The sequence below is a fragment of the Glycine soja genome, chromosome 9, assembly GCF_004193775.1.
Source record: "Glycine soja cultivar W05 chromosome 9, ASM419377v2, whole genome shotgun sequence".
Taxonomy (NCBI): domain Eukaryota; kingdom Viridiplantae; phylum Streptophyta; class Magnoliopsida; order Fabales; family Fabaceae; genus Glycine; species Glycine soja.
This window is the reverse complement of record NC_041010.1, coordinates 43,463,276-43,476,903: the sequence shown is the minus strand read 5'-3', so window position 1 is coordinate 43,476,903 and position 13,628 is coordinate 43,463,276. Positions and strand designations below refer to the sequence as shown.

Here is a 13,628-nt window from a genome sequence, read left to right as displayed (position 1 = left end):
AAACATGATGGAGGATATCCAGTTGATAGCTGTATGGAAAGCTATTGCTTCTGCTTCCCGTGGTAGCGGATTGCCTATAAATCAAGCTGTCTTTGTTGATAGGAAATGGCCCTGATAACAGCTGCATTATTCTAGTCCTTCTGAACTTCTTTATCTTAACTGAGTCTTATGCTAGTCATTGTGACATCTTTATTGATTTTAAATGCCGAATGTATTACATATTTCCTTTACTAAGTAGGATATTTTGATAAAGAGCACAACATATATTACGTATTTTTGTCTTTTTAGTAGACTTGTATTTTTATTTGTTGACTTTACCTACTAAGTAATTGGCTTGCCATCTCTACTTTTATAAGAGTCACATTATTTGTGGTGGTTCATGAATTGTTAAATTCTTTTTTTTTACTATAACTCAGATTTACACCATTAAACTTATTGTCTTCATGACACCTTGAAGTGTTAAGGTTTTCTTATCAGACAATGACTTGTGATAAATGAGATTTTGAATATTTTGATAGATAAAAAGTTAGATTTATCGATTTGCTTTTACTTCTAACAAATCATTTATATCAGTCATTAATCTTCATCTAAATAAATTATAATATTTTTGGTTATCATTAAAATCAAGTACTAGATTCTCTTATATCTAACACAAAAGTAACAAGCTATTAACTAATCAAACACCACATACAGATTCCTCGAAGTAGCTAAACCATGGACTAGTAACGCAACCGATTGACAATTCCAAATCATCATAGGAATGATAAAATGGGTTGAACATGTTTGATCAACCTCCTTAACCTGTCATTTTTAAAACGTGCAAACTTATCAACTCACTACCATCAAATTGTTTTTTTAAAAAAATTAATTTTTAGGATTTCAAAGACTTTAACCTAGATTAAAAGCTTATTATTTCTTAATTTGTACTCTCATTTCTATTTCCATCTTTTAAAAAATTATTATATTTATTTGTTACTGTATTTATTTATTTATTCCAAACTTTAAGTTGGTTATCAACTTGCTAATTCCCTATCGTAAAATGGATATTGGTTTTCTAAATCCACTTTTAAAAATTAATCAATTCATTCCAACATGCGTTTTTTTTTGTCGGATTGTCGGGGATTAAAACTAATTGACCACTTTACAATCCACATAACATTTTATCGTAATATCTTATATTACATTTGCTTTATGTTTTTGTACTTTGAGAGGCCAAAATCACCCATAACATACCACACAGAAGAAAAATTATTCTACAAAGAGTAAATTTTAAGATGTGTGAAGTATTACATATATAACAATTTTTTTATATACAGTAGTAGTAATTTATATTAAGTTTGTATGTGTATAATCATTTTGTTAATTAATTGAATTTTTTTAAAATATATTTTATGCAATTTTTTATTATTTAGTCCTCATAAAAAGAAGTGTTGATAATATTTAATTTTTTACATTTATAGCACAATCTTTATTATTGAATGAATTTTATGCGAATATTAGAATATAAAAACTCAAACCCTTATAATTTGGTGAACTTTACATAAATTTTACCCAATAAAAAATATATTAAATAAATTGTGTAGTTAAAGTTATTATTATTTTTACTTGGTCTTTCACTATATGTTAAGAATATTACCCATAAATTGTGTAGTTAAAGTTATTATTTTTGCTTTATGTTTTTGTACTTTGAGAGGCCAAAATCACCCATAACATACCACAGAAGAAAAATCATTCTACAAAGAGTAAATTTTAAGATGTGTGAAGTATTACATATATAACAATTTTTTTTTATATACAGTAGTAGTAATTTATATTAAGTTTGTATGTGTATAATCATTTTGTTAATTAATTATATTAAGTTTGATAGTATTTATTTTTTTACATTTATAGCACAATCTTTATTATTGAATGAATTTTATGCTAATATTAGAATATAAAAACTCAAACCCTTATAGTTTGGTGAACTTTACATAAATTTTACCCAATAAAAAATATATTAAATTAATTGTGCAGTTAAAGTTATTATTATTTTTACTTGGTCTTTCACTATATGTTAATAATAGTAGTACTTATCAGATGGATGGACTTGGATTGAATGAATTATGTCACATTCTTTTCAAACGACTTAATTAACACTTGACGATGAGGGTTAAAAGGATAAAATTTGTAAGTATAAAGATGAGATGTTTTAAACTATGAGAACTTAAATGGAAATTTGTTGTGATTATGAGAACCAAAATGTAATTAAAGTTTGTTTTTAAAAACAAAAAATAGTTTTGAAGGCAGGGACAAACATATGCCTTTGTCTTTTGTTCCCGAGTTTGCTTCCCTTGATTCTTAGCCAAGAATTTGGTTTTTCAAGGTCCTTGAATTCGGGGCTGCTAAGAAGTATTTAAATTCCATGTTGTCCCAGCCTCATCGCTCTATCCCAAAGAAGCTGATTAACATTATGGGCCACATTTAATTTCATTGATGGGGACAACAGCCCACTAGATAGTAGTTATTACAGCATATGTTGGAAATCCAACGTAGTAGTAGTAGTATGTTTTTTTACCTTTAATTTTACCTGGAGTATATTATTATGATTTAATGACCGCTCTAATATTATACTCCACCCAAAATGGATCAAAAATCTAATTTAAATAAATGGACTGTCGCCAGTTGTAATGCCTAATGTCATCAAGGTGTATGATATTGATAGGTTTTAAGGAAGAAAGGTTAGACGCTGGAACCAATTTTATGGACAAAAATACAGGACTAGGATGGGATGGGACATATAAGAAATTTCGAATGATTTATAAAAGAACCTGGGAAAGAAGTATATAAATAAATATACATGTCAATTAGTCAATCTCAATCCTAATATTGAATCACATAGTACTGATAAAGGGTAGCCTTTTATACATTGATTTCATTTGGTATAATTCATTATGAAATGGTACATATTACCGGTGGGGTTAAAAGAATGTGGGACCTGTCAAAACTGTGTTTGTAATTAGTATCACCCACATGAAGAGAGAGTTACTGCGAATATTTTGGCGTGAGTTGAGGAGAAGGAAGAGAGCAATAATTAGTAGTATATAGCATGGGAGGAACTGGTTCATCTGAAACTTCACAGGACTTTGATGGATGGATATACACGCAAAATTTAATGATTTTTGGCATTTCAGTCATCTAAGCCAGCTTAAGATTGAGTGGTCCTCGCTCCAGAAAGAAAACAACAACGACCCAACGATTCCAATGCATTGCATTTCTTTTTCTTTAAACAAAATTTATATAAATATTTTAGATATTCTCTAAAGCACAAAAAAATCAGCATTAACATATAGCTATAATAGGATCATTTGCTTTACTTTTAAATTACTAAAACAAGCATAATTAAAAGAATAATAAGTTAAAATTTATAAAATTTAATTATTTTAAAGTGCATAGTATACAATGATAGTTATTAATTCTAAAATTAATAATTAAAATAATTATAATAAATTACGAAATTATGAAAATTGCAGCATTTAATTCTTAAACTAACACTTATCATTTTTCATTTAAAACTCTACACTAACTAAGTTCGTTATTAACTATTATAAAACGAGAATGTTAGTTTCTTAGGAAAATCCTGTACGTTCTTTTCGATATTAGTGGACAAATAGTTTGTTCTAAATTAGAAGTAATACTCGTATTGTTATATAAACGATTAATTATTTAATTTAATAATATCACGATATCATGTGTTATTTTTTAAAATTGAATCATGCGTGTGACATAATTCTTTACATTTTCTTTTTTCAACAAGGAATCTCGGCAATTCTTTTAATTAAATTATCATCATTTTAAAAGGAAAAATTCACGATGAATCTTATAGGAAAAAGGAGAACAAATGATAAGAGAAGAAAATGGTAATGTGAATCGTAAGAAATAAAACTCGACCATGCATTTACAATTCATATTTTGCAGTTTAATCAGCTCAATTGATTCGAGAAAACTGATCATTCTTTCAACTAGTAACTATTTTTTAAACAAATGAATTACCCCTCCATTCCTCTTTTTTCTTTTTTTTTTCTTTTCTTATTGATATTTTTCTACTGTTAAAGAATTATCTACAGAGTAGTACTAAATCCTATAAGAAACAAGTTATAATGTAAAATATACCATTACTTATTTCTTATAAGCAGGATAGTTTTATGATAACATATGAAAAAAGTTAATAACATGTGGATATAGAAAACACAAAGACGATGTAATTAAAAAAGAGTACAATACAAACAACATGATCCATATCCAAAACGAGGAATACTCATATGATGAGGACCATACGAAGCTTCCTTTGCTAGTTTAACTATCAGCCGCACGAAAGTGCTTGCATGGGATGGGAGTGTAATGCTCTGGCAATATGTCGTTTATCAATTATCCTCCCTATGGCTATACTTCGTTGCACAGGTACCTATTATGTATTGTATTTGTACATCTTTAATGCAACTAGTTTTACAAAAAACAAGGAGAGCGAGAAATTGAAAAATTGATAGTAACTTGCAACAACAAGTGAGAAGAATTTTAGGCCTAAGCCAATTTTCACTGCCTTGGCTTGTTGGCAACATAGATCCATAAGAATCATAACAAAGGATGCAGTATCAATGACGGTAAAGACAAGTAATTCAACATATTAAGAAACCAAAAGTTAAAATCGAAACGATAGAACCAATTGGACTTGATTTATAAAAGATCATTAAAGTAAAACACGTGTTATGGTGTTCGTCACAAAGTATCAAGGTTCAAGATTTAGAGAAGATCGAAGGAGGAGAATAGGGAGAATCAATGAGTTAAGAGAAAAAAAGTCTCTTTGTATTGATCTCTATATATGCTAAAATGGGTTTTGTTAGTTACATTCAGTTGGTACTCTCATATTTATATTAGTTGCTAACGGGGCATCTCATGCCACGTGTGTAGTCCTTATTCGTGTTGGAAATCCTATTCTTCTGGTTAAGTCGACAGAATACTGTCATAATGGTTTCATTCCTTAACTCCTTAAGCCAACTTTATTTAAGTTACCGACTTAGGATGATTCTCTTATGTAATTATGTTGTTGATATTTATTCCGGAACAACATTCATGCATAAAGTCAAAAGTTGGAACTGGAATTTTTGATCGCAAGACGAAATAATGTGCAAGAAATTATTAGTGTATAAAGGATAAGATGAGGCTCAGTACTTAACCATATTTTATCTTGTGTTTGCGTTATAGTGGATAGAGGAAGACTCAAAGTTCACAAGCATACCACCAAACCTCTTCGTTTCTCTTTTATTTTAGTATAAGCAGTCAGAACAAAGGCCCATTTTCTTTCGGGTTCAAGGCTAAGGGTCCAGTTTAACTGGATGGAGAAGTTCAAGGTCCAGTATATATGACTGTAACTACCAAGGTCCAAAACAAACCAACTTTTTAAGGACAAATTCCAATAACCAGGGGGAAAATTGATGTAAAGCACGATGTACTAGTGTTTTACGAGGAAACCTACATGAGAAATGTTCAAATTCAAATATCACCAAGGTAGAGTAAGATTCATAGCTAAAAGGACACTTAATTACAAGGAATCTCTATTACTTGGCCATATAATGCCAAGTTGTGTTGTCATCAGGGATCCAATAGAAATGGTTCTTAAAGGGGTTTTCCAGAGTTCACATAGCTTTCTTGTCATCTTTCATTCCGATATCAAGGGGGAATAGAATGAAACTGAAGCCAGAGTATGATTGCAGTCACTGCCACTTGTACGTAGAGCATCAGGTTTTTTTATATTATACCTGTGACATTATTTCTGCTCTGTGATTTTTTCATTCTGCAAATACTTAAACACTCCATATGCAACTGCTCCGGCAACAAACAAGAAAACTGTAGGGGTAAAGGATGGATAGAGAAACTTGACAAAAAACTGGTCCCATTGTTCTGGTAGGAAGCCTGCAAGTAGTAATTAAAAAGTCAGTCACAATATTTCAGATGTTAAGAGACACAAATTTCCAACTACAAAAAATGACAGCTCCCTATATTCTATCGTATTAGATAAAGTATGTTATAGAAAGAAGTTTGCAACATTGCATTTTAAATTACAAATCATGGTTCACACTTTCAGTTGACAAAAGCCTTGGGCATCTTGGTCATGGGAATTTATCAATTTTGAGTTGCATGATCTGAGTGTTTTAGAATGGATATAGGGAGTGGTCAATCATGTGAAACAAGTAGTAAAGAAATAAGACCAGGATTTGTAAACTTGTGGAGTGTGTGCGGATTTGATGTAGTGGGGCATCTCTGGTACGTGCATTATTTTTAGCAGTGAACAGATTGAAACCTATTGGCCTCCATAATGAGATGATGCCCAGGGTACAGGTTGCATGCTTTGCCTCATGCTAAGCAGCACAATACGAATTTTTGGGTGCTCTAATACGAATCATTGTCATGAACTGTGATCTTAGCTTTTATAAGCTCAAGTTTACCACTTACCATTGGATTTGCACCTTGCTTAGGGCTGTCAAGTAATCTATCCATTTCAAGGCCTGAGATGTCTTGAGATTACATTTTATCCCAAAGCTTAACAAGCCGCATATTGGATCAGAATTCTTGAACCTCTCTAGAAGTAGAAAGCTTCTTCTCACGGCTAGGTTGGATCATTCGAGGAGACAACTACGATTATCCTTATTTTGCACGGCAGTGATTTTAATGCTGTGGAATTTCCTAATGAAAAGTTTGTAGTAAGTGACAGGGAAGGGAACTAGTACTACTGCTGCTATGAGAGGGTGCCTGTATGTATAAATTGGTGCTCAAATTTCCCCTTATGGAATCCAAAGTGTTTGTAAACTAAGAGTGCATTTAAATATAAAATTTTAACCGAGGAAAATAATTTATCAGAGAATTTAAATTTTTTTAATCTAAAATTCATTGTTTAGATGTTTTTATGAAGAACTTAAATTTTTGGAATTTTAAAACAAAATTTTAAACAACTAAAAATGTGAAATTTTAGTTTTCTTCTAAAATATGAGAAATTGAAATTCTCTTCTTGATAGAAGAACCTTTCAACAAGTTGAGTATTTCTTTTATAACTTTCATCCTTTCTTCCACCTGAAATTTTTCGAAATCCCGTACTTGAACTTGCGACTCTTCCATCACGCCGATGATCCTCCTCTTCAAGAAATACCGTCTGAACTCGCGGAACGTTGATCGGGTGTGAGCATAGGGGACACGTAGAACTGCACTCACCAATCATGAGAATAGTTGTCATTGCCTATCACGCGGTGGAGATACTCACCGGCATGGAGGACTTGGGCCATGCCTTGTGCCGTTGAATGAATGCTGTGGTCGGGTATGATGGTGTAGGCTGTCATGTTCTGGGTTCTCCTACGACTCCCTACATCAATATTTTTTTCTTTGGAAGCACATTAATCCTATCTTCTATTCTCTTTACATTCATTTTCTTTCAATCTCACAATTTTAATTTTTTTTATTCAAATACAAAATTTTGAAAATAAAAGAATTTGAATTGAAGTATTTGAATAGAATTTAAAATTTATCAAAATTTCAAATTTTTTCATCCGAACACACTAAGTAAATCGCTTTAAACATTTTGGGAGCTTGAAACTACTGGTACTCACTGGTGTTAGTTTCTAAAAACTAAGGTTAGTAAATAGTAATAAAGAGTGAATAATTGAAAATGATATTAAACATGCACAAGAGGTTATAGCTAAGAAAGTTAATGAGAGTGAATTAAATTGAAAGGATAAGAAAGAGAGAGACGTAGGTAGCGTACCGGATGCAGCAAGAGCAATGCCCTCAACGAGAATCACAACGCCGAAACCGAGCCAGGCAAGAAGAAAAGCGCTTTCATTTTTGTTCTCTTCCTTGGCCTTACCCACTTGTTGTTCAGAAACAAATGCAGGTTTTTCAAGCGGGCTTCGCCGAATTATGGACGCCCTTTCTCTTTGCGCCTTCTTTTTCTTTTTACTGCTCACAGGCACAGCAGCTGTGTCCGATGATCCAAACCCCACCCCGGTTTTTGAGGGACCAGAATCATCTGAAGAAGCCTTTTCTGATTTGATATTGATTCTCAAGAACAATCTGCCTTGGGTTTGCCCGGGAGACAAGTGTTGAACCCAACAAGAGAGGAATTGAGTTTGCAGCAGCATTTTCACTCTCACTTTCTTCTTCCGTAACAGAGTTATTGCTCACACCTCAAACGTGGCTCCAGCTTCACCACATCCTTTGTTTCTGATAATGTTATATAGTCACATCTCCTCTTTTCTTCTATTTTGCAATTTTACACATACATAAAGTAATGGCTCTATAATATAATACAATACCATTATTTATTATTTAATAAAACAACTCCTAATATAGTAGTATATACAATAATTAAAAAAAATTAACTCATATAAAATTTTTAAAGTCCTCGTGTTTTGAGTTCGAGACTCTTTATTCTAGAAACATGAGTTTTAGTAACATATTTTTTAATAGGTTCTTAAGATTTCTTCATATACATTTTTTTTATTAGTTAAAATATATTAAAAATTACAAAATCATAAGAAAGACTTATTGAATAAGATCTATAATTTTGTGATTTTCAATAAATTTCAATTAATGAAAGAAAATATGTTCAAAAGAATATGTTAGAGACTTTCACCGATAATTAATGTGCCATCCATGAATTTTGAAGGGGGAAGGGTAGGCTAGGAATAAAAAAGAACATGGGGACGTATGAATAACAAAGGGTAGTGCAAATAGCAATTTATTTTGGGCTTTGGGCTCTCAGTTCAGTTCAACAGTTAACTCGTTATCAATTGTTAATTTCTCGTGGCTTTTCTTCCCCTTCAACTCAACCTAAACGACGAACACTGCGTTTTCAGTTTCAGCACCCAAAACTATGGTAATCTCTTCTCTTAATTATTTTTCCCTACTTTTTCTGCGTTCTTCCATTCCCTTGCTCCTCCGCGTTTTTTAAATGTAGATTAGATCGTTGCGGGGAATAATAATCTACCCTTTAATAATTCACACTAGTAATTCCAAAATTCACCATCTAGTTACGTAAATTTCCTCAGGACAATCGTAATGTCATTTCCCTAGTTTAATTTTTAATAGTTTGGACTGGGATTCAGCTTATGTTATCGTGATCTAAAAAAATTTGTGAGTAGAGGAATGGATGTTTTTGAACGATTCTGACACCAACTGCTTGCTGTTTTCCGATTTGATTAGGTTCTTCTACAGCTAGATCCGTTTCTCAATGAGCTCACCAGCATGTTTGAGCGCAGCACTAAGCTTGGCTCTGTTTGGGTTACTCTTAAACGATGTGGGTCTTGATGTTGTCTTCTTTGTTAGTTTTGTGTTTAATATGTCTGGAAACTGATTCTTGCTTGTATGCCTCTTTTTAGCATCTTTGAAATCTAAGGTGCAGAGGAATAAATTGGCCACTGCCGGTGAAGCAATTGAGTATAGATGCCTTATACGTGCAACTGATGGGAAAAAGACAATTTCTACTTCGGTATGTATCTATAAAATACATATATTTTGAGCTTGCTATTTTCAAGTTAGCTTTTAATTGTCGATGCGTTGTCTTTTACAAGTATACATATATCAGAGATTATCTTCTGATTAATTGAGAATTATGTTCCTACTCTGTTCCGACATGCAATTTTTCTATTCTATTTGTGATGGTTAAGAGCTCTTGATTAGGATAGGCTAATTTCAGCAAAGGGGAATAAGTGAAAAGGAGAGAATTAAAGACATGCTACTTGGGTTTAGACATTTGAATTTTTTCTTCCCCATATTCTTTGTGTGACCTTATTACCGTTGTAAGTTAGGACAAAGCTTATATGTAGTATAGTACTGTAGGTGTTTTATGCGCTATTCTCCAATAAAAATTCGTGTTACATCTCTAGGTAACATGTGCAATAAAAGGTTGATGATAAAGATCATCAGCATTGGTTATCAAGGTGAAACTCCAATATTGATCGAAGCATGGCACTAAAGGAACCTAAGATGTTGCACTTATTCTCTTATAAGTCACCTTGTCTAATATTATAAATCTATGGGGTAAGCCGAGAGCTTGGTTGGGTAGGTGACTGGAATTTGATATCTTTGCTAAATAATGCTGTCATTGGAGGGGAAAGTGGCTGGAGTTCTATGACTTCTATCATTATGCAGAATATAATGCTGATACTGCATTTCATCACTTGATTTCTGGTCTGTTGGGTGAGTATGATTGCTGATATGTGAATTGGAAAAAATGGAATGTGTAGCTGTTGTATGCTAAGTGCCAATTTGGTGGGACTGGAGAGAACAAACAAGGAATGACTCATCAATGTTTTAGGAAGTGAACTAGCAGTGTACATGACACTGATTACCAGTAAATAGTATGATGAAGGTTGGGATGTCACTAAATCCAGAATATTGTTTCAACACTGGTGCTGGCTTTGAGAATCTGGCATGGGGAATTGCTACTGGTGGAGAGAAGGTGATTTTTGGATAGTGGGGAGCTTTTTTTGAGTGGTCAGGGATCAAAGGCCTATTTACTGTTGGCAGCGCAGTTTGATGCTGAAGTATTATGCAGAAAAGGATGGGACATACTGTTGCAGGGAGGGATAGTTTATTTTACTTATTATAAAATCTTGCAAGTTGGGTTCTGATATGGGAATTTCAGTTAGTATTGTGATTTAGTTCTTCATTTTGATGGTAGAGTATACTTAGTTAGGATTAAGGTCCGTTGAACCATTGTGCAATGTAAGTCAATATGTATGTTGATGGGGGGTACCTATTGTATCGAGAGAAATGAAATTTATACGGTTTTGCTATGGGGCTGTTTTCCAAACTTTAAAAACAGGATAGCTAGGTAAAATTGGGGTGTTTTTAAAATCTTTTATGTTTGGTAGTTAAGGATATTTGAAAACCCAGTTCTTATTCCATTGCATTTAATGTGAAAATGAGCTCAAATGTTTCATCCAAAATTTGGCCTTAAAGTAATCAATGTATAGAAATATAAGTCCCTTATTTCTGTCCTCTATTCTTTTTTTTTTTTTATATTATTTCTAAAAATTCCAAACAGATTCACCAAGATTGACTAAACATAAACAGTATTGTTAAATTGTTTCAAAAACATGCTGTAGACAGGATTTCATTAAAACCAAATCTAATGTATATGTTTTTATGAAACTGGTATTAACTTAAATATTGTTTTAGATATGTCAAGCCCCTCCTATCAATCTTTTCTGTATCAGTTCTAATTTTTAATGAAGGTTGTCTGATCTCTTTTATTATTGGATTGAACAGTACAGTTGGAGATTTTTTTATTTGGGGGTTGGGGGTTTTCTCAGTTGTGAAACTAGTTTAATTGATGCGTGGAAAATTTTGCAGTTTGCTCAGGTTGTAGAATGTGTTGTCCTAATTTCTGCCAGATTTCTTACTGTTAAATCTTTATGTTGTTTGTGCTACACTCTCAATTATTCCCGGTACTTGAATGAATTTTCCTGTCTGCTCCAGCTGATTTCCCTCATGGTTTAGGCCAAAATAAATAATTATTTGACATGTGATTAAGGGAGTTCATTAATGCAAGTTTTCAGATATATCAATTAAGGACACGTTGCTCTGTAAAACAGCAGTGACTGAGTATCATTTTTCATACACTATCAGGAATACTAATTTATACCCAATGGATATAGCTCATTTGGCAATACACGCTGAGTTTGTGGGAGAGGACTTGAGTTTGATCGCCGCAGAATACAGTCTTGGGGAGGAGTGAAGAGCTTTAATTGTTACTAAGTCCCGAACGGAAGATTAGTCTCATAACCGGTCCTTTGGACCGAAGCTTGTGGGGATATCTCGGGGTCCCATTGGGGGCTAAAGACCCTAATTATGGTGGTTGAACAAAAAAAAAGGAATACTAATTTATAGTATTTCATTATACATCAAGGCATGAAATGAAAGGCAATAAAAGGATAACGTGTCAACTCTAGTTCATATACATTTAGCTGTGTCAATGCCTTCTGAGTTATGATATTATATATATGACGATTGGATGTGGATTAATAATTTAACATGGGAACTATGTCTAAATGATGAATTTTTGTTAGTGTAACTTCTGTAGAATTTTTTTGCAGTGAATATCATCTGAGTTCTTGGAGACTTTTTTGGCTGTCTTTGCTTCATATAAGTTATTACTGCTTCTAATGTTTTATATTACTGGGTTTTCATTGGAAAGGTTGGACCGAAGGATCACCAGCGCTTTCAAGCTTCTTATGCAACTATCTTAAAGGCACATATGACTGCTCTAAAGAAGAGAGAAAGGAAAGACAAGAAGAAGCCTGCAGAGGCAGATAAAAGAGAAGGGAGTTCAAAGAGACTGAAGAAGTCTTAAAATAATCTGCCTTGTGCGCCTGACGTTCTGCGCAAACTTTGTTTCCTGCTGACTCTGTTTATGTTTCCCCCAGTTTTTTTTTTCATTAGTAAAGTGATCAATGAAGGTGAAGGGGAAAAGAAGTGAAGGGAAAAGGGAAAAAGAAGAGAAAGGATAATTGAATAATTTTTGCATTTTAATCTTTAGAAAATATTCATTGAAGTGGCAATTTGTGAAAATTTTCTCAGTTCCCCAGTTGGTTATAAAATGAATCTTTCAGGATATATTTCTTTTCCCCAATTCATTTATTGCATGGTTAAGCTCATTCTGAGTTCATATTCTGACCGCAAAATTCTTGCTGAACCATTGGGTTTCTTGCTTCAGGTGTTTTGCTATTGTTCATTGCTAAAATAGAATGGCTACTCTGATTGACATAATTTTTTTATTATAATAGAGTTACTTTGTTTGACTGCAAGAATAGAGTTACTTGTGCAATCTATTTTCACATGTTCCCGAATAAATATTACAGTAGCATCAGGGCTCTTGCTCTTGCTTCTTCTATTGTCTATCACCCAATGAAGTAGTTACATTAAAGTCATTAACATTGACAAGTCTAAATAAGGCAGTGCATGACCCAACTTGACCGATTCAGTTTGGGATAACCCAGAAATTAAAAGAGGGGAGGAGTTTATATGTTTTTACAAAGGCCATGATATTGGCAGAAATCCAAGTGCCAAAGTTAAAACTCTAATGGGGGATGCAAATTTGGGGAACAAATGAAATGTAAGTTTATACATGCAAAAAGTTGAACTTCAGAGCTGTGACTTTAATGTTGGCCGGGAAGCAAATTGCTAATTCATATGATGAGAAAAAAAAGAAAAAGAAGAGAGCTTATGTATATCCAATTAATTCCATTGTCATGACATTGTCTAGGCTGTCCTATCCTTCGTGTTTGATTGTGATTTGATAATTTTGTTTACCAAGTTGCCACTTTCTGGAGCTTCTCCGTGGCTGCTAACGTAGTGGAAGAAAGTATAAACACATTAAAATAATAATTGATATATTTGTGTCAAACACGTATCGATATTAGATGCTTTCAATATTTTTCTGTATTTTATAATTTTGCTTTTAAAATTTATATGCTAATTCCAATAAAAATGTCACAATAGTTAGATGAATCATAAGTTATAACATTTTATTATATTTATATTATGATTTTTTTAAAATAAATATAAAAAATTGCATTTAAATTTAATTTTTTTTTTTATTT

The 13,628-nt window shown here is 32.6% G+C and overlaps 2 protein-coding genes across 2 annotated transcripts; one reads left to right on the top strand and one right to left on the bottom strand.

The window, feature by feature from the left end:
* Positions 1–5,360: 5,360 nt before the first annotated feature.
* Positions 5,361–8,249, bottom strand: LOC114425061 (protein LOW PSII ACCUMULATION 2, chloroplastic). The gene is made up of 2 exons (XM_028391809.1): positions 7,787–8,249; positions 5,361–5,946 (listed from the first exon to the last, which is right to left on the bottom strand). The coding sequence occupies exons 1-2, from the start codon at positions 8,160–8,162 to the stop codon at positions 5,801–5,803; spliced, it is 522 nt and encodes a 173-aa protein (XP_028247610.1). The 5' UTR covers positions 8,163–8,249; the 3' UTR covers positions 5,361–5,800.
* Positions 8,250–8,761: 512 nt separating this feature from the next.
* LOC114366833 (signal recognition particle 14 kDa protein-like) lies at positions 8,762–12,658 on the top strand. Its single transcript, XM_028323838.1, has 4 exons — positions 8,762–8,899; positions 9,226–9,319; positions 9,402–9,511; positions 12,224–12,658. The coding sequence occupies exons 1-4, from the start codon at positions 8,897–8,899 to the stop codon at positions 12,377–12,379; spliced, it is 363 nt and encodes a 120-aa protein (XP_028179639.1). The 5' UTR covers positions 8,762–8,896; the 3' UTR covers positions 12,380–12,658.
* The last annotated feature ends 970 nt before the right edge of the window (positions 12,659–13,628 follow it).